This window comes from Eurosta solidaginis, chromosome 5 (assembly GCF_040869045.1).
Source record: "Eurosta solidaginis isolate ZX-2024a chromosome 5, ASM4086904v1, whole genome shotgun sequence".
NCBI classification, from domain to species: Eukaryota; Metazoa; Arthropoda; class Insecta; order Diptera; family Tephritidae; genus Eurosta; species Eurosta solidaginis.
Genome location: NC_090323.1, coordinates 272,050,316 through 272,072,132, shown reverse-complemented (window position 1 = coordinate 272,072,132; position 21,817 = coordinate 272,050,316). Strand labels below are relative to the sequence as shown.

Below are 21,817 nucleotides of genomic sequence, written 5' to 3'. Positions count from 1 at the left end.
TGTACTCACTCTCTGTATTTTTCATCGGCTGAGCGTTCACGCAAGGGTATGCCCGAGAGGAAGAGTATTATAAGGGTGGTAAAGATGGGGGAAGCAATAGCGACCCATTCATGGCCAGAGATGACATTTAAAGAAATGGCAAAGATGCCCCACCAAATGACAACTTCTCCAAAATAATTTGGATGACGCGACAGTCTCCACAGACCTAATCAAAAAATTACAAAAAAACGTAAATTCTATGCTCATGTCCTGACTTGTGTTTATAAAATGTATTTATTTGGACAAAGCCGTCTAATTCAATTATAAAACCATTCAACATACTCACCATCGTTGCAAAACTTCCCTTGGTTTCCTGGATCCTGCCGAAACGAAAACTTTTGCAGATCCGCATACGTTTCTGCCAACAATCCCACAATGAACATTCCTGTACCAGTAGAGTCCAATGTTGTCATTGTTTTTGGAGCGTGTGGCTGTGAATGGCGTGGCGAATTGATAATTATCACGGGCAAGGAAACCAGATAGACCCAAACGGCCTAGAAAAAGAGTTAATTACAAATAATTCCGTGCAACAATTCCAGGTTGGTTATCTGGAAATCAAATAGGATTGCATACATATTTGAGCTCGCTAGAAGACGAAAATATTCTGAATAAAGTGTCATTGAATAACTGCGTAAGATGTACTCTTTGTTAAATTGTTTGGTTAAAGAACGTGGAATGCTACAAAAAGGTTTCAATTGCTAAAAATTTTCTAAGGCCCACTTGTAGAACGGAAAGTTATATATATAACTCAGAGTTAACATGACATCACAAATTTTTCAAATTAACTCTGAGTTAAAAAGATAACTTGCCGTTCTGCAACTGGGCCTAATTTTGTTATTTGAGCGTAATTTGTATGTGAATAATTATTGTCATTCGCTTAAAAGAGTTATATCGCCAACACTCAAAATAGTGAGAGAACCAGCAGCTACCAAAATTTTTAAAACGAAATATTCAAGTTTTTTTAAATATTTTTCGAGTCTTTGTTTTAGCCATTGTGAATTCATACAAGTGGCGAATGTTTGAAAAAAACGTTCACAATAGTAAGCAGCCTTGATCACCTGTTCAATCGATGTTCGATTGTTTAAATCATTTACTCAATAGTGTTTTTCAAACATTTTTGTAGAAGGCTGGTACATATATTGCATTATTTACATATTTTAAAATCTTTGCTTAATATGCTGCTAATATTTTCTCTACTAACTAGATTTTAAAAATCAATATTAATTTGTAGTCTCATCTTCTGTAGACTCATTTAAAATAAAAGTTCGCTTGAAACAAGAATGGACAATTCATGGCACTTTAATTTATTAACCGCGAGCAAAAAACAAACCTTTCTTCCATTCTCTGGCCATTCGCGACATCCGTTCTCCCTGTCAGCAATTACTTGACATGCATTGGAGAAATAGAAAGATTTTTTACTTGTATGAATTCACAATGAGACCCACTTTCACTCAAACGAAAAGTATGAATACATGAAAATATTTATTTTTTCGATTCGATCCCGCGATCTGAAAATATTTATATGTAAAAATTATGTAGACAATTCACAAGGTCTCCTATTCATCATATGTGCTATGCCTTAATCACATTTTGTATTGGAAACCGTGGAAACAACTACAATCTTAAAATTTTACATAAATATGACACTCTTCTTAATTGCACAATAGATTATGGATCACTGGCTTGCATATCTTATTTATTCAATTCACCTTTTCAGAGCTATTGCTATTTCAAAAATGGATTTAGATCAGGGATCGTATAACACGACAGAGGTCGAGAGAACGAAAAAAACTCATTAATGGAAACTTTACTCAAAAAGTTTCAAAATGTATTGCAAATGTGTGGAGTTCGCAAGCACTTCATAAATTTGTTGGAGTTGTCAGCTTTCATTTAAGCTAGTTTTTAGTTATTTTGAACATTAAACACAAATTTATCTTGTACAACTATGAGCAGCATTAGTTTTGTGTGAAAAGCAAAGTGATCAGCTTTTATCGCGTCTTCGATGGAGTCTGCATTACAAATTTAAGGCTTTCCCAAAAAAAAAAAAAACGCTCTCCGTACGGGGACAAACTGTTTCAAAAAAGTTGAGCATTCCCACAACCCGAGAAAATATGACAAAAGTTTGAACAGATTGCTGAGTAACGGAATTGGCCAAGAGGCTATATTGTAAATGTGAAAAACTTTACCGAAAAGCTCTTTCTTTCACCTTTGGTTGTATTTCAGTAGTAGAGAGGAGAGTACGTTTAGAGGCTCTCGGTACCGCGGCAACTTCCCATGATATGACTGCAAAAATGCGTGAAATTGATTTTCTAAAATGTATGACAAACAAGTAAGGAAGGTTAAGTTCGGGTGTAACCGAACATTACATACTCAGTTGAGAGCTATGGTGACAACGTAAGGGAAAATAACCATGTAGGAAAATGAACCCTGGAATGTGTTTGTGTGACATGTGTATCAAATGAAAGGCATAAAAGAGTATTTTATGAGGGAGTGGGCCATAGTTCCATAGGTGGACGCCATTTAGGGATATAGCCATAAAGGTGGATCAGGGTTGACTCTAGAATGCGTTTGTACGATATGGGTATCAAATGAAAGGTGTTAATGAGTATTTTAAAAGGGAGTAATCCTTAGTTCTATATGTGGATGCCGTTTCGAAATATCGCCATAAAGGTGGACCAGGGGTGACTCTAGAATGTGTTTGTACGATATGGGTATCAAATTAAAGTTATTAATGAGGGTTTTAAAAGGGAGTGGTGGTAGTTGTATATGTGAAGGCGTTTTCGAGATATCGACCAAAATGTGGACCAGGGTGACCCAGAACATCATCTTTTGGATACCGCTAATTTAATTATATATGTAGTACCTGCCAAGATTTTAAGGGTTTTTTATTTCGCCCTGCAGAACTTTTCATTTTCTTCTACTTAATATGGTAGGTGTCACAACCATTTTATAAAGTTTTTTCTAAAGTTATATTTCGCGTCAATAAAACAATCCAATTACCTTACCATGTTTCATCCCTTTTTTCGTATTTGGTATAGAATTATGTCATTTTTTTCATTTTTCGTAATTTTCGTTATAGTCCGATATCGTTCATTTTATACAGCGATCTGAGATGAGTGCTCAGGAATCTACATACCAAATTTCATCAAGATACCTCAAAATTTACTCAAGTTATCGTGTTAACGGACAGACGGACGGACGGACGGACGGACGGACATGGCTCAATCAAATTTTTTTTCAATCCTGATTATTTTGATATATGGAAGTCTATATCTATCTCGATTCCTTTATATATGTACAACCAACCGTTATCCAATCAAACTTAATATACTCTGTGAGCTCTGCTCAACTGAGTATAAAAATACCAATAACCAAAATACTGAAAAATAAAAATAAAGGGGCAGCTAAACTATATCGGGAAGATGGCGTCATCAAGAACTTTTTTTGACCATTATTAAGTAGGACTAACCGATGCCTATAATATATCGAAAAACATTGGAGACAAAATCGTTGAGGCTATGAGTTTACTATGGAATTGTTAAAGTTAAAGTATGAAGTTCTATCCGACGCAGTCCTTATCAGGCGACGACAAAGTGGAAGCGAAAATCGTTTCTTAAATATAAATACAGAAAGCTAAGGCAAATGTTACCTATATAAATTGTAAAGTATATATAAAACAAGTAAGGAAGGCTAAGTTCGGGTGTAACCGAACATTACATACTCAGCTGAGAGCTATGGAGACAAAATAAGGGAAAATCACAATGTAGGAAAATGAACCTAGGGTAACCCTGGAATGTGTTTGTATGACATATGTGTTTCAAATGGAAGGTATTAAAGAGTATTTTAAGAGGTAGTAGGCCATAGATCTATGGGTGGACGCCATTTAGGGATATCGTCATAAAGGTGGACCAGGGCGGAATCTAGAATTTGTTTGTACGATATGGGTATCAAATGAAAGGTGTTAATGAGTATTTTAAAAGCGCGTGGGCCTTAGTTTTTTAGGTGGACGCCTTGTCGAGATATCGCCATAAAGGTGGACCAGGGGCGACTCTAGAATTTGTTTGTACGATATGGGTATCATATGGGCGATTTCGCCCTTTTTCACAGAAAACAGTTATCGTCCTAGAATCTAAGCCCCTACCAAATTTCACAAGGATTGGTAAATTTTTGTTCGACTTATGGCATTAAAAGTATTCTAGACAAATTAAATGAAAAAGGGCGGAGCCACGCCCATTTTGAAATTTTCTTTTATTTTTGTATTTTTTTGCACAATATCATTACTGGAGTCGAATGTTGACATAATTTACTTATATACTGTAAAGATATTGAATTTTTTGTTAAATTTTGACTTAAAACAAAAAAAAAATTTTTAAGTGGGCGTGGTCGTTCTCCGATTTTGCTAATTTTTATTAAGCAAACATATAGTAATAGGAGTAACGTTTCTGCCAAATTTCATCATGATATCTTCAACGACTGCCAAATTACCGCTTCCCAAGGCAGTCGGTTCTATGTACCGGAGCGACTCGGGATTTTTCCCGACCAAGGACTGTCATTTCAGTGTGACCCCATTTAATTTGTTTCGTCCCTCCCACAAATTGTCATCCTCCCAGCAGCTCCTTGCAGCAGGACTGCTACATATTCTCTTACTCCGGGAAGGTATCGAACCCAATCCGTGTCCGTCTCCTGACCCCGGTCCTGAGAAATGGTTTTGCTGCATTTGCCAGAAAAGAATCTTTTTAGGACGGTCATACTCTGTTCAGTGTGTCTCGTGGAAGGGATGGTTGCATCGGACAGGTTGTTCTGGGCTTGATCCCAAAACCCGACGTCCACGTAACTTTTATAAATCTTTTGTGGCTCCTTGCTGCTCACGTCCAAGGGCGTCCCGTAGTCTACGCCTAAGCGTACCCCCACTACCTTCCAGCAGCTTCGCTGCTCAGCAAGCCACAACAGCTGATACCACTCATAACTACTACCTTCGTAGTAGAGCTGGTAGCAATGCTGAGCATCAGCCCCTGCCCCCGTCTTCTTCTCCCCCCCCCCCCTCTTTTCTGGCAGCAATCGTGCAGGTCAGGGAAACAGACTCTTAGTCCCTGCCTCCGTTTGCACCGTCTGCCAGCACAGAATATATAGGTTTGCGACATCCGCTCAATGCAGCTCCTGCCTTGGGTGGTGCCACTTTCCTAGATGTTCTGGTCTCCGCGACGGCAACCCCTCGACGGGTTTCATCGCGCCATGTTGCCAGGTCGCAAACCCAAATCATCCGGGTACCCCAATGCTTGCCCAAGGGCGCCCAGTCCCAAGGCCACAACAGCAATTGCGTCCTGGCCTTCCACAACCTAGGCGTAGTCACCCCTCACTTACCCCTAGAGTGGCGGCGTCACCCCTCATGCACTTCAGAATTCTGCAGTTCAACTGTAATGGACTAACTGGGAAGATTACGGAGATAGTCGATTTCATGAAGCGGCACAACATCCGCATTGCTGGGATTCAAGAGACTAAACTCACAGCAAGATCTGCATTGCAGACCTGCTCTGGTTATAATGTCCACAGGAAAGACCGCGAGAGCGGAAATGGAGGCGGCCTCGCGTTTATTATACACCACTCTGTGCAATATCATATATTTGATCCTGGCATCGACCGCAGTGACAATGTCTTAGAACATCAAGGCCTATCTGTCCGGTCAGGCGATGCAAATCTAGAAATCATCAACATCTACATCCCTCCTGTCACCTGTTGCCCCAGTGGATACCGGCCTAATATCGAGGCCTTACTCACTGGCAACAATCGCATTATCTTAGGCGATTCCAATGCTCATCACGACCTATGGCATTCAAACTTGCGGGCGGACAGTAGGGGTGAGATGTTGGCGGATCAAATAGACGAAACGACGTTCTACACAATAAACGGAGACGCCCCCACACGTATGGTAGGAAGCTGTCATAGCTCGCCAGATATCTCAATCGTGAGCGCAGAACTCGTAAACTGCGTCAACTGGCAGCCGATGGTAACATTGGCATCCGACCACCTGCCCATACTTATTTCGTTCGAGCGTACCGCCGACTTCATCGTCACCGAAAAACGCACTTTCATAAACTTCAAAAAAGGAAAGTGGGAAGAATATAAATCTGCAACAGACAGCAGCTTTGCTGCCCTCCCTATCCCGACTGATGCCCGCCAAGGGGAGCGTGCCTTCCGTAAGGTCATTGAATCCGCCTCTGCATATTTCATTCCCGCCGGGAGAATTCCCGAAATCCGGCCCCACTTCCCGGCGGAGGCCGCGAGCTTAGCGAGGGAACGCGACCTTATAAGACAGCTTGATCCAGGCGACCCCCAAATAAGGGATATAAACCAACGCATCAGATTGCTTGTGGACGAACACAAGCGGGCGAAATGGGAAGAGCACCTAAGAGGTTGTAACCTCTCTACCGGTGTAGGTAAACTTTGGTCCACCGTAAAGTCCCTATCGAATCCGACTAAGCACAAAGACAAAGTTTCCATCGCCTTTGGTGATAAGGTGCTGTCGGATGCGAAAAAATGCGCGAGCGCTTTCTGCCGACAATATATAATGCATCCTACGGTCGACAAAGATAGACGGAGAGCCAATAGACACGCACATAAACACAAACTCAGCGCGTCACCAATTACCATCACCGCTAGAGAGATTGAGGACGCCATTGGTCGCGCTAAACCATCCAAAGCAGTGGGCCTAGACGGCATAGCCATGCCGTTGCTTAAAAACCTAGGGAAAGAGGGTTTCAAATATTTAGCGCATGTCTTCAACCTGTCTCTTTCCACCTTTGTCATACCCGAGAAATGGGAAATGGCCAAGGTGGTCCCGCTACTAAAGCCTGGGAAACCAGCTAACGCAGGTGAGTCACATCGTCCGATATCTCTCCTATCGCCAGTGGCAAAGACGCTTGAAGCCATTTTGCTCCCTTATTTCCAAGCACATTTGCAGCTAGCCCCTCATCAGCATGGCTTCAGAAAACTCCATAGCACTACCTCCGCGCTAAATGTCATTAGCACCCAGATAAATTGCGGTTTGAATCAATATCCCCACCATAGAACAGTACTCGTAGCGTTACACCTATCAAAAGCTTTTGATACGGTCAACCATGTCTCGCTACTGCAAGACCTGGAAGGGTCTACCCTTTCCCCATGTCTTAAAAGGTGGACCGCAAATTATCTGGGTGGTCGGCAGGCATCGGTGCAATTCAGAAACGAAACATCAAAACAAAGGAGAATTAAACAAGAGGTGCCACAGGGTGGTGTCCTATCCCCGCTTTTGTTTAATTTCTACATATCTAAGCTACCTTCACCACCGGAAGGATTCACAATCGTTTCCTACGCCGATGACTGCACAATAATGGCCACAGGCCCAGGCCCAAAGATCGATGAGCTATGCAATAAAATAAACGGCTATCTCCCTGATCTCTCCAGTTTTTTCGCCTCGCGAAACCTGGCATTGTCACCGACTAAATCTTCCGCGACCTTATTTACAACATGGACGCCCCAAATGTCGACCATATTGAACATCCACGTCGATGGCACTACGCTACCGACTGTCCTACACCCCAAAATCTTGGGTGTGGCGTTTGATCAGGATCTACATTTTGGTGCGCACGCAACCGCTATTGTTCCAAGAATTCAGAGCCGTAATAAAATCCTCAAATCCCTTGCTGGCAGTACCTGGGGAAAAGATAAAGAAACGCTCTTGACCACATACAAAGCAATTAGCCAGCCGATTACGTGCTACGCGTCACCCATATGATCGCCAAGCCTAAAAACCACCCACTGGAAGAAACTAGAGGCCTGCCAAAATACTGCTCTCAGAATCGCCACGGGCTGTCTTCTTATGTCCCCAGAACAGCATATGCATAATGAGGCGAGAATACTCCCCATCAGGGAGAGAAATGAGATGCTGACCAAACAGTTTCTGTTGAATACCCAGAAACCTGGGCATCCCAACAGACATCTGATTGACGAACCAGCACCGCCTAGGGGCCTAAGGAGTCATCTCCGTAAGCATTTTGAGGAAATACGGCACCTGAGAACCCAGCCGTATGAAGCGGAAAAACACAAGCAGGTCCTTGGTGAACTCCATAGACAGGCGTCGGACCTTTATGTCGGGAATTGCCCGGTGAATCCAGTACTTGAAGAAAAATATCCAGAATTCGCAGAAGAGGAACGCATACTCCCCAGGGAAACGCGTGTCACTCTTGCTCAACTTCGTTCTGGATACTGTAACAGGTTAAACTCTTACCTATCCAGAATCAACCCCGACATACCAAATGTATGCCCTGCTTGCAATGTGTCCCCACATGACACCAACCATCTCTTTAATTGTAATGTGGAAACTACGCCTCTAACACCCCTTTCCTTATGGTCCACCCGTGTTGAAACGGCAAGTTTCCTTGGACTCCCGTTAGAGGATATTGATGACAATTTGTGATCGGTCGCGGCTATTAGGTGGGGCGAGCATTGCTACAACAACAACAACAACTGCCAAATTACAGCTTGCAAAACTTTTAAATTACCTTCTTTTAAAAGTAGGCGGTGCCACGCCCATTGTCCAAAATTACTAATTTTCTATTCTGCGTCATAAGGTCAACCCACCTACCAAGTTTCATCGCCTTATCTGTCTTTGGCAATGAATTATCGCATTTTTTCGATTTTTCGAAATTTTCGATATCGAAAAAGTGAAAAGTGGGCGTGGTTATAGTCCGATATCGTTCATTTTAAATAGCGATCTGAGATGAGTGCCCAGGAACCTACATACCAAATTTCACCAAGATATCTCGAAATTTACTCAAGTTATCGTGTTAACGGACAGACGGACGGACGGACGGACGGACATCGCTCAATCAAATTTTTGTTCGATACTGATGATTTTGATATATGGAAGTCTATATTTATCTCGATTCCTTTATACCTGTACAACCAACCGTTATCCAATCAAAGTTAATATACTCTGTGAGCTCTGCTCAACTGAGTATAAAAATTGCTTCTCGCCTAGCAAAGCTTTTGGAGAGCACTTTACCGTCAGCCTGGGGCTGCAATTATATTGCCATCGATTTTGTTTGGCCGATACCGGCCGTGCTGGGCGGACAAAATTTTACACATGTATTCAAATGAGCATGTGTGCATTTCAAGCGAGTGCCGAATGCTGTCCACCGTAATAATAAATGCAATTTAACAACTAATTCCGGAAAATTATATTTGATCAACTGCTGAGGAGAAAAGAAAGGTAGCCTAAAATAGGATTCATTTTCAGCATGAGCTGGGACGGTAATATCGGCCGATTAAGTTTTTTGGGCCTGTCGGTGGCAATGTAAGCGTTGCCTTAGATATTACCACAGTTGGATGAGTTATGTTATATGTTATCAGACGCCACGTCGTATAAGTAACTTTTTTAAATAAATATGAACAAAATTATAAATACTGTTCTTTGTGATCTGACGGCGGCCACCGTTGTGGGGTGGCAGCGTGCTCCGCCTACCATGCCGAACGTCCTGGGTTCAAGTGACGTACAGAGCAATATCAAAAATTTAGAAAACAGTTTTTCAATTAGAAAAAGTGCTCCGTGAAAACTCATCTGTTTCGGAGTCGGCGGGAAAAATAGGGAACCACCAATTTTCCATGAGGTTAGGTTAAGTTGAGCTGGTCGGTCCATGAGGAACTCACATAAACTGAATGAGTCCGTAGTCTTACTAGAAGTTTGTTTAACGACCAAGTTGAAAAATTCCATCAAAAACCAGGACCAAGGTTATAAAATAATTCCGTTCTCTTGACAAGGACTAGAAGCTTTCTAAAACTTATGCCACGTGCTTTTTCTGCATCTGACAGCTGTATCATTGCTAAAAGGGGTCTTAGCCTGGCAAGCGCAGCGCATGAGAACAAAACGAGCTCGATCGTTTCCTCCTCCAACCTGCACTTTCCACATCTGCTATCACTGACCAAGCATATTTTAAAGGCATGTGACGCCAGAAGGCAGTGTCCAGTCAGAATACGCGTTATGAGTCTACAGTCTTCTCATTTTAAAGATTGCAGTAACTTTGTTAATGCAAGGTTGTAAGACCTACCCATAGCGTGGCTCCACGCGTTCCCCGCTTTGTCGATCGTGTGCACCTCTCGCCTTCTCTTAATCTCGCCCAATCCAATTGGTACGTCTATAGAGCAAGCTTCAAGGGATGCTCCCTTTTTATCTAGTTCATCCGATGTTTTATTCCCATCTATTCCCATATGCCCTGGGACCCAATATATATGTATGATTTTCCCTGTCCCGATTCTTTCCAGGAATCGCTTACACTCAAACATACTTTCAGATGCTGTGCTATGCGATCTAATTGCCTTTATTGCTGATTGGCTGTCAATATAAAAGTTGACGCGGCTATTTTCTTTCAATAATGGCTAGCCCGCCATTTGGACAACTTTGCGCCAACCATCCATAACCATTGTTTGTTTAAGAGCCCCTTCAAATGATAGATACGTAACCTGGTAGTCTGTTCGTCCTGTAATTGATTACGCGATACTACTATGGCGTATGGTCTGCGCTCAAGCTGCCCCGAGGCACTGAGCCTCGTTGCAGTTGTTAAGGCTATGTTCTTTGCCTCCAGGTCTACAGGTGGAATGTGGAAAACGGTATACAGTGCAGCCGTCTGGGTTGTTTTCAGGGCTTCCGTAACGCTAAGCATCGATAGCTTGCATACCTCCTCTAATTTTTTGAGAAAGATTCTTTTTTTGCTGTAAATACCCAATGAGAAACAGGGGCGATAACCCCCACGTACACCCCAGCGTACTTTTACATGCATAAAGTTCCATCGAGGCCTTCTCCACTCTCTCCTCCACGTTGAGCTTCCAAGACAACTTTCTGTCTAGAATGATTCGTAGATATTTTCTGCAAGGTTTCACCTGCAGGTTCATCCCTCCTAACTTGGGCCTGATCTGATTTGGGACCTTATAGTCTTAGTAAACAAACTATGTCCGTATTCTCTGCATTGGCTGTCAACCCGATATTATATGCCCATCAAAGAGCTAAACAAACGTTGGAAGGCACTTTCTCTTTAAATTTTCCATCATATAAAGGAATATTTTTTGGACTCACCGCGATATATTTTTAGGCTAAGAAGTTTTTTTCAGTAGCTTTCAGAGATATTGTCAGTTAAATACTTGCTTTTCTTCCACCATGATTTGCGAAAATCTTCCTCCCAACGTTTTATAATGTAAGGTGGTAGTTGCCCTGCTAGGGGAAGCTCACTTGGACAACGTGAAGGTCCGTTGTGATGCCTCATGAGATGAAATAACGGTCACGTAACTAAAGTTACTTAGAGAGTCTCTAGTGTGGACTTAAAGCATTTTAAAGCAGATATGACGATATATCTCTAAAAACGCTTTGCTTTCTTTTTTACATTTAAACAATAATAATTCTCCCATTAGACAAAAATGGAAATGCAGGGCAGGAAATACCTCCGAGGAGATTGAGTCCGAGCTTCCCTTCCAATTTGCACTAATTTGTTTATATTTTATTACAAATTGGCGCAAAGGGATCTGGGAAATTTTGTACGACGACTTCGAACGGCGTCTATAAAGCAAATTAACCCATATACGCATTCATAAAATCTAGGCATCAGATTACTGTCCTTAATACAAAAAACTACTAATTAAATCTGAAGTGAGTTTATAATTTTCCCTAGGTTACAAGTACAGTTTTGCGGTCTCTTATGTGTCTCGAACTTGGCAAAAGATATGCAAAAATTACTAAATCAGACGGTCATTGAAGTCTCATAGCAGACTATTGAGGCTTAACTCACCTTAAAATTTTGATAAGTTTTTCATGGCAAAAATACCCTTAGGGTATTTAGATAAACTTTTTCTAAAGAGTTTGATCTTGCTTTTCCCGGGATTTGAAAGCAGGACATTCGGTTTGGTAAACGAACACTATTATGGGGTAGCTATACAAAAAGGTGCAAAAGGGGCGTATTAACCTTTATTTCCTATCGATAACTGTCAATCTAGTTAATTTTTGATCGTTTCTGAAATGTACATACACTCAATATCGTATACCCATGTTTGTGTGCTCAACTTCCATATAATCGCATTTAAATGTAGCCTGGAAACCGCTTTTCAATCAAACTTACAATTTGCCTAACATTTTATTTAGTTAAAATTAACTTGCGCATGAAACTTTAAATCGAATGCGGAAACTTAAGTTTGGTGAAGGTTAAATAAGAAAAACAGCAATAACGGTGTGCACGCACGCAAAGTTTTATAGTTTTTGCATATAAGTGCATAGTACGTATGTTTAGTTTAAAGCTTTTAGAGTTCTCACCTGAAATGTCCAGAAAACAGCATATCTGATGATGTTGCGCCGCGTGTCCTCAAACTGCTTATCGCGTCCCAATTTAATTATCCGATACAGCAGGTATCCGGAGAGACGTGCTCCCCATAAACAGACAAATAAAGTAACCATTAGCTGACGGCTGTCATAGGCCTGAAAGTATTTAAAAGTATTTATATAAAAGCGAAACATATTTATTCAAATCAGAAGCCCTATATTTATATATATCAAATGTACATGATTCCACATCAGCCCTGCATTTATTTTGCTACGCTATGGATATATCCTTACAATGGTGGAACTTGAAATGCCTGACTTATCGGCTGCGAAGGATCATAGGCTCAAGGTTTTTTGTCAAATATACCAGACTCCCTGAAGAAGATGCATAATAGAAAATGCATAGGAGAAACAATAAAACTCTTTTTGTTTGCATTATAATATAAGAATTTTTGGTTTTTTAAATTCAAGCAAGAAAGGACGGGACTTCATTAAAATTAGACTGCATACGTTTCATGAATGGAGCTGAACAATAAACTTATCCCATTCGTAATATCCTAATAATCAGCTTTATAATATATATATATATATATATATATATATTAAATATATAATATATAGTGCAGATGTACGTACTTACATCAAAGCTATGGCCTGAATCACTTATCTGAAAAATATATGACGTAAACGTAAGTATATGATGAAAATTTGAAGCTTCTAGCTGTTAAAATGGGGCAGAAATCACGAAAAACTCCTTATTTGAACAATCGGGTTGCATGGGGTATAAACAATATATACAACCGATCTATACAATTTTTTCATAAGAAAATGTTTGCCCTATACGTAAGGATTTGGTTAAATTTTAAATTTCTAGCTGTTAAAATGGGGTAGGAATTACGAAAAGATTCTTATCTGAACAATCGGTTGCTATATATACGGCTGATCTGCATGATTTTTTCAGGCAACCATATGTGCCTGATACCAAAGCATTTTGTGAAATTTGAAGCCTCTAACTGATAAATTGAGGAAGATATTATAAAAAAACGTTTTTTCTGAAAAATCGGTTGTACTTGATATACAATGTAGTGGTCCGCTTCGGTCGATTCCGACGAATGTCTAATACGACGCCAAAACATACCCGTTGACAAAATTTCACCAAGATATCTCAAAAATTGAGGGACTAGTTTGCGTTAAAACAGACAGACGGGCATGGCTAAATCGTCATCCTGATCAATTCGGTGTACTTGATGGTGGGTCTCGCTCTTCTCTAAGGACTTACAAATTTAAAATTCGTTACCAACTTAATATACCATTTAATTTTCATAAAAGGCATACCAATCGGACCACAAACAGGCTTAACTAGAGAGGCAGACAAATACTTTTGATAAATCCTAAATGAGCAATTTGCATTAAGCTAAATATTTTGACTATTTAAGGCCACTTGAAAACAGTTTTATCATGTAAGGTGTACTCCAACTAGAAATACTTAGTTGTTAGATCAAAAAAAATTTGGCCGGTTTACGATCTTTAAATTTAATAAGTGACGAAATTGACCTTTAACTCAAAGTTAAGAGATTATATGCATAGAAATGTCGGCCGTGAATTAAAGCCATCATTTAGGTCTTAATAAGAGGTTCTTTATAACTCTACCCATTATGGCAATAAGTATCCTTCATGTCATAACATCGGCAAAGGATTTTCGGAGGTCAAAATCAATAGTTAAAACTATAGTAGCAGCACCTTATCCTTATCAAAAGTTATTTTAAATCAGCATTAAAAAGTTCTGTAGCACAGAAATATTTGGTGCTTGTGAATTTATTTCCAACCCTATTAGTGAAGCAGCACCCCTAAAGGACAAATATTAGTTCTATTCAAATAACTTCCTTTTAATTTTCCCGCAAGGAACTTTATCCAATTGCATGCCAATTATACTTAGAAGCACGCTAAATGGGGCTTATTCCGCAATTTTCGTGCAACAAAATTACAGTTATTGACGTAAATATTATGGTTTTTGCTTTGCTAAAGAGGGCTGCAAGCTTTTACCCGACAAATTTTCTCATATTTAATTAATATTATCGACGATAAATGTACCGGGTGATGGCTCATTGCCTAAAGTGACAAGAATTTTTTTATTTACTTAAATGGTATTTACAAAAAATTACCGATGCACTTTTCAGCAATCAAACTTAACCTGTTAAGTGATAAAATAAAAATATGTATACATATATAAAATAAATAAGAGGCACGATATACCTGGGCCGAGCTTGTATTCCAGTTATGCGTTGTTCTCCTTTTCATTTTTGCCTACAAACTCCTAACGGCATCTGCAAGGCAGGTGAGTTTCCACTGAGAAACTTTTCATGGCAGAAATACATTCGTCTGCCTAGGGTCGACCACGCTTAGAAGACTTTTTTCTAATTGAAAAAACTTGTTTCTAAATTTTGATGTTGATTTGCCTGGAACCTGAACACGGGATCTTTGTTTGTTATAGGCAGAGCACGCTACCACCACAACACAGAGGCAGTGATACATAAATAAATTAATAATAAATATGGTTGTTATCTAATGAATATTAAAGGTAAAACTTTCAACGTGCTTACAAGTAAATAATACATACAAAATAAAGCGGGAATATCTATATATGTAACTCCATACATCGAAAACAAAAAAGAAATATTGACTGGGAAAAATTAACTAATGCCACCCCAGAAACGAACCCAAGCTTCATTTGTTCCGCAAACACTTGCACCCTGTTTAAAAAAAAATGCAAAAGCAATTGTACTATTTTAACACAAAAGAAAGAATGTTGGCTATGGAATTGGAAATGGAAGAATTTGAAACTGATTTGCTTATTCATACAAAGTACACTGGACCGGTCAAGTAAAAAAGTAATTTGTCTTGCTTTTAGGCTCGTCGAATTTTGTTACGATAGGTTTAACGATTTTTGATTTATGATTAATAATATTTGTAAAATTGATTTTATCGTAAGTGGGTGGTGCCACGCACATTTAAAAAAAATTTTAATTTTTTATCCAATCAATATAAGTCAACATATCAAATTTCAACATTCTAGGTGTATTATTTACTAAATAATCAGGTTTTTTGTGTTTTCCAAAATGTTATATATATATAAAGTGGGCGTGGTTATCATCGCAGCTCGTGTTCCAAATTTAGTGAAGATATCTCAATATTTACTCATGTTATCGTGTTAACGGACGGACGTCCATCCATCATGGACATGGACATGGCTCGATCAAATTTTTTTTCGATACTGATGATTTTGATATATGGAAGTCTATATTTATCTCGATTCCTTTATACCTGTACAACCAACCGTTATCCAATTAAATTTAATATACTCTGTGTGCAAAGCACGCTGAGTATAAAAACAGTAAAGTGTAGAGGATCTTGTGTCCTGCTGTTAACATCACCGTCAGTGTCTCAAAATACTTCGACTTCTGTCAAGCGTTAACGAACTTGCGTCATAATTTGATTGAGTCTAATTCGGCAAAAAATTCAGTTCGAAAACATCTTATCTCATGATAACTTATCAATACACAGGTCATAAGTATATTGTAAAAATAGGTCGTTTTTGAAATAACGGCCGAGATAGGTCCATTTCTTTTATTACGTTAGGTTTTCGGTTTATTTACTTTATATTGGGATATGTGAAAAGGCTATAAACTACAATTAAAAAAAAAACGCGATAGTTTGGCTAAGATTTTAAGCCATATATTTCTAATCGCATAGAAAATTGTCTTCAGTACTTCTCAAGATGTCGGTGAATTCCAAGAAGACATAACGTGAATTGAAACGGTTTAAAAACATTTCCAAACACGACTAAGATTTTCCGAGAAAATACTATTTAGGTATCTATTTATCACCTTATTTGGTTATATCATTCTGTTTTTTTCTCAGTTGCGGAAACAAAATACTGTAGAGAAAATAGTAATTTGTAAGCAGACAACTTGGAAACCAGCCTGGTGCGAACAACAAAAGTGTTTTATGGTTTATGTGTAAAAGCCGAAAAGGTTTTTTGTTATTGCATTTGTGGTTAAAAAAATGTCTTTATAAATTGTGGAGGTCCACCCGGAAATGAAACATTTACATCATATGTAGTTTCGAGAAAATTTATAAAGTTTATTTTACCATTGATACAAAAAAAAGTTCTATTTTTTTATATGAAGTAAGTTTGCCTTAATAAGCATCAAACGAACGGGTTACTTGTATTTTAATTGTATATGTCCCTTTAGCCATTATTAGCTATTCAAAAATGTATGTTTTGACATGAATCTCCATACAAATAGGAAAAAATCAAATTGTTGCAAAAATTATATAGGCTTCACATTAGCGACCTTGGACTGTAGTTAATTTAGGTAATTAATATCTAAGTAAAAAAATTGTATAATTCTATACATTAAGTAATAACTAATGAGAAATATGCCTAAATGATACCCCAGCGGGTTAGGGGGTCAGAATATACCCGCGGTAGGTATGCCTGTCGTAAGAGGCGACTAAAATACCAGATGCAAGGGGCTGTGTAGCGGAACCCTTCAGGTTGCCAGCGCAATATACAGCTTCTCCAAACCCAATTGTCAACCTCACCTATCCGTGGTGAATCCTGTTTCACTAACAGACGAGGCTCTGGCGACCCCAAGCTCCTCATGGAACTTGGGGGTGGGGAGGAAGAGGATGGCCTGAAGGTTTAATGTGGCCACATAAATCGTTCCCGAAATGGTCGGGCTAGCACCTTAATGGTGCTATGGTACCGGAGGGTACCGGATCTGTATCCGGCAAGGGACCATCACATCGATAACACTCCCCAAAGCCTTCGGGGAGCAACCTTATCGCTACAACAAGAACAACAACAGTCCTAAATGATGGTTTCAAGTCAACTTAATGAAAACTTGGTTGCAATTTTTTAGCTTCGCCATTTGAAATTTTTATAGATATCTGCAAGCGGAATGGATCTGCATTAAAAGGTAAATTTTTTCAAATTATGTAAATGTTGCTTTTTTGTGGGGACCTCCACGATTTTAGTTTGCATATATCCCTGAATATAAGCACAGGCTATAAAAATTTTTCTCCCAGCACTTCCGCAATCTTAAAATAATTTTCTAAAATTTGAAAAAACATTTCGTTTTAATCTGGTCGGTCTAATGAACACCGTTCTCGTGCATATTTAGATAGCAAAAAACCAAACAAACAACACCCCCTAAGCCACAACAATAACGTTTTTTCCTAAACTGTCTCTGATTTCATTGTAGTCCCAAACTTGACTAGTAATTTTGATATATGTATTAATATTATGTTTCCTCTGGTTGTGCCCTGCCGCTAATTTTGCAACTTCGGTGGCGTCTCAGTACTGCAAGTTCTGACTCTTTTGAATAACTAAAGTGCAACCTAATATGAAAAAAATTCGCATTTCTGAAACTCTTTCAAAGTTTCGAGGCTGGCTATCCGGCTATACAAAGAAAACTCGTGAGCATAGTTTTAAACAGCTTCAAACGGATATGAAGTTTAATAAAATTTTATGTGACATACTTTCGCAGGATCATGTTCAGGTTGTGTTTCTATTCAAAGATAATTCAAGAAAATCGCCTCAAATCAAAATCAAACTTATGCTTGTAAACACATCAAAGCAACTAAGCAATTTGATAATCTTTTTTGCATATTTGTCACTCTCTCTCTAGATTTGTAAAGGCTGTGACCCTGACATTGACGAAGGAAACTGTGGCACTAAAAGAACTTTGAACGAGTGTTTAATTGTTAGTTGAGTCAACGTTGTAAATCGTTACAATTTTGCATTGTTAGGAACATCAAAACTTGCCCATTTCCTTTGCTCCGAGTGCAAAAATAACAATGAATGCACTTCTGTCAAATGCATATTTTTATGTAGTGTAATGCGTATGTAGTTACCCGCCAAAAATTTACATCTTATATAAGGTTTTGTTTGAATCAAAAGAATAATACAGCTATCAGAAATTTGTAAGAAATTCAGTTCTATGAAAAATTCAGCCCCACAAACTTTGAAAGTATATTTCTCCAACCTTTGAGAAACCTCTAGCTCCCAAGTTGATCCCCAACATAAAAAGTGGGATCCAAGCAAGGCGAATATATACCAAGTCAAAAGAAAATTGTTAATGGATTCCGATTAACTGACATGTTGTAGTACAACGCGTTGTATGGAAAATAATCAAGAAGAAGCAATCAGCTGTTGTGATAACAACACCTGCTACTGAATTCGCCTTGGATCCAATCGAATAGACTATTATCGATATTAATATCATCGACGACGCGGTTAACGCTGCTTACTCCATCCAAAAAATTTGACAGTTTTTACGAAAAAACTCAGTTTAATGAAATAGTTCAAATTTCAAAACATATTGAAAATATATCACCGCGAATTTATACAAGGCGTGGCAAAGCGAATTCAACCGATTCGCCGTGCGGAAGAATGTCGAATCCAAAGAAAATTGGCATTGACTTCAGCAAGGCGAATCTATACTAGGTGGTGGCAAAGCGAATTCAACCAATTCGCTGTGCGGAAAAGAAAATTTTCTTTGATTTCGATTAACTGACATGTTGTAGTACAAGGCGCTGTATGGAAAGTTACCAAGAAGAAGCAATCAGCTGATGGGATAACACCACCTGTAATGAATTCGCCTTGGATTTCGGTTAACTGACATATTGTTGTACAAGGGCGTTGTATGGAAAATAATAAAGAAGAAGCAATCAGCTGTTGTTCGCTTTGAAATATATGGAATTAGCAGTTTTTCATAATTTTTTTGAAGTAAGGAAGCTTTGTTTTTAGTAATTTTCGCCACTCCTCTATTCAATCAGTTTAATAAATTTGTTTTGAGCGAAAAGTCGAGTTAGCAGCCAGTCGACAACATCATCATGGGTGGGTGGTCCTCATTAGACTTAAAGAGGCCCCTCACACAACATTAACTCTAGCTTTGAATAATATGTTAAAGAAGGTCGGCCACAACCTGGGTTGTAATCAGATTTCGAGACGCGTGATTAAGACTAACTGACAATGGCCACTTCAGCAATGAATTTATATTTATATACATACCATCCGAGGGGATGTCGCCACTAGCAGGGATGCGGTGGGCGAGGTACTATACAGTACGTCAATTCTTAATGAGTTTAACACCTACTCGGGCAGTCATGTGGCCTTCAAAGCGCTAAGCTGCAAAACTGTGTGGTCGCAGTGAGCTACTTTTGAAAAAATATTATTAGAAAGACAGGGCTTAGCTAGACGGCTACATGCGACATGGAGGCGACATGGAGTTGTTAAGTATACCGCCACCCACCCACATAGAAGGGTTAATCGAAATCCATGCGGTGCGGCTTAGTTTTCTGAAAACCCTTAACCGTGCTATTTGCATAGATGATGGCGATATGGAGTAATCGAATCACTTCATGCTTAACTGCCCATTTTTCGCATTGACAAGGCAAGGCGATAAGATGTATATAAAACCCGAAGGCAATTTTGAGGATCGATGTTAAAAAAAATCAGTGTCGCCGTTAGTTGAGATAATATCCAATGGACTGTAAAAATGGTAAAGTGAGCTACTTTAGTTCAGTTTATCTATATTTTTTTATGTGAACCAACAACACTGCAGACGTATTTTTAATTTCCTACACTTCTTTACACAATTTTTTGCTGGGTACTTACTACCATTTGGGTGTTTATGTATCTACATACATAAAAGTATGTCTATACGTATAAATTTAGTGGCTTCACAAATGTTCAATATCTAAAAATGAAGCTTGCGTTCACCTCCTCCTTTTGCCTCTAAATTTCCTTCAAATAGAGTGTGTCTGCACACTGAGCAAGAATATGGGGTTTTCCATGCCAACTCGTCCTACCGATAGGACTTTGCACTAGCCACTTCGCTGAAATTTGACATATTTTTATTCATTAAAAAGCGCGATATCCAGTTCATAAGAAAGCGCAAAAGCTATATTTATTTTATTTAAAAATATGTATTTTCCCTTTTTATACCTTTCATGAAAATGAAATGGTATATTAATTTCGTCACGAAACCCAAAATTGTAAGTCCTTAAAGGAAAATAGATAGACCGAAATAATCAGGTTGAAGAGCTGAGTTGATTTAGCCATGTCCGTCTGTCCGTCTGTCTGTTTGTATGCAAACTAGTCCCTCAATTTTTGAGATATCTTGATAAAATTTGGTGAGCGAGTGTATTTGGGTGTCCGATTAGACATTTGTCGGAACCGGCCGGATCGGACCACTATATCATATATCCTCCATACAACCGATTTTTAAGAAAAATAGGATTTTTGTAATATCTTACTCAATTTAACAGATTGAAGCTTCAAACTTCACCATATACTTTCGTATATTGCACATATTGTTGCCTGAAAAAATTGATGAGATCGGTCGTATATATAGTATATATCCCTCACAACCGATTGTTCAGATAAGAAACTTTTCGTAATTACTGCCCTATTTTAAGAGCTAGAGGCTTCAAATTTCAATGAATGCTTACGTATATAGCATATATTTTTGTCTGAAAAAATCATACAGATCGGTGGTATATATATTATGTACCCTATATAAACTGTATTTTTTTGCCCCTTTTTTACGGCTAAAACCTTCAAAATTCATCAAATTTCATCAAATAGTTACGTTTATGTCATTTATTTTTGAAATACGTTATTCGTAGTCATAGTTTTTACATTCAGACTACAAAAAACGTGAAGCTTTGCATCCTCACACAAAGTACCTACCTATTTTTTATTTTATACTTATCTTAAAAATCGTTTAGATATGTTCAAATTTCACCAAATGTTTACGTATATAGCATATATTTTTGTCTGAAAAAATCATACAGATCGGTGGTATATATATTATGTACCCCATATAAACTGTATTTTTTTGCCCCTTTTTTACGGCTAGAAACTCCAAAATTCATAAAAGTTCATCAAATAGTTACGTTTACGTCATATATTGTTGAAATACGCCATTCGTAGCCTTAGTTTTTACACGCAGACCACAAAAAACCTGAATTTTTGCATCCTCACACAAAGTACCTACCTATTTTTTATTTTATATTTATCTTAAAAATAGTTTAGGTATGTAGATCTGTTCACTATATATTTCTTATCTTATACATCCGATTATTCGGAGATTACGAACGGGATAAGATTATTGTTCAGCCCCATTCATGAAAGGTATGAAGTGTGCGGCACAGCCGAAGACAGTCCCGTCCTTACTTGTTATTATTAATTTTCTTAACAAAATTTCGCCTTCAATTGAAACGTGCAAGGATTTTTTTAGAAATTTCTTAAGCATTTTTCGGATATTTGCAGAAATATTTCCAGGCTTAAATTTCAGGTTGCAGCACTCATCTCGAAAGGAAATTTAACAAAGAAAATTAATATTAAACAAGTAAGGAAGGCTAAGTTCGGGT

At 38.6% G+C, this 21,817-nt stretch overlaps 1 protein-coding gene across 24 annotated transcripts in view; it reads right to left on the bottom strand.

Annotated features, from left to right (window-relative positions):
* Positions 1-21,817, bottom strand: part of LOC137253550 (cytosol aminopeptidase-like) — an 81,052-nt gene that overhangs the window by 14,310 nt on the left and 44,925 nt on the right. For 21 of the 24 annotated variants that reach the window (XM_067790704.1, XM_067790702.1, XM_067790701.1 and 18 more), the window contains one exon: positions 12,368-12,529. The exons of 1 other annotated variant lie outside the window; for it this stretch is intronic. In XM_067790704.1, the coding sequence (XP_067646805.1) occupies positions 12,368-12,529 (162 nt within the window). Of the gene's footprint in view, positions 1-9; positions 206-325; positions 534-12,367; positions 12,530-21,817 lie in introns of those variants that run through there. 2 more of the 24 variants (XM_067790722.1, XM_067790717.1) reach the window with 2 other exon arrangements.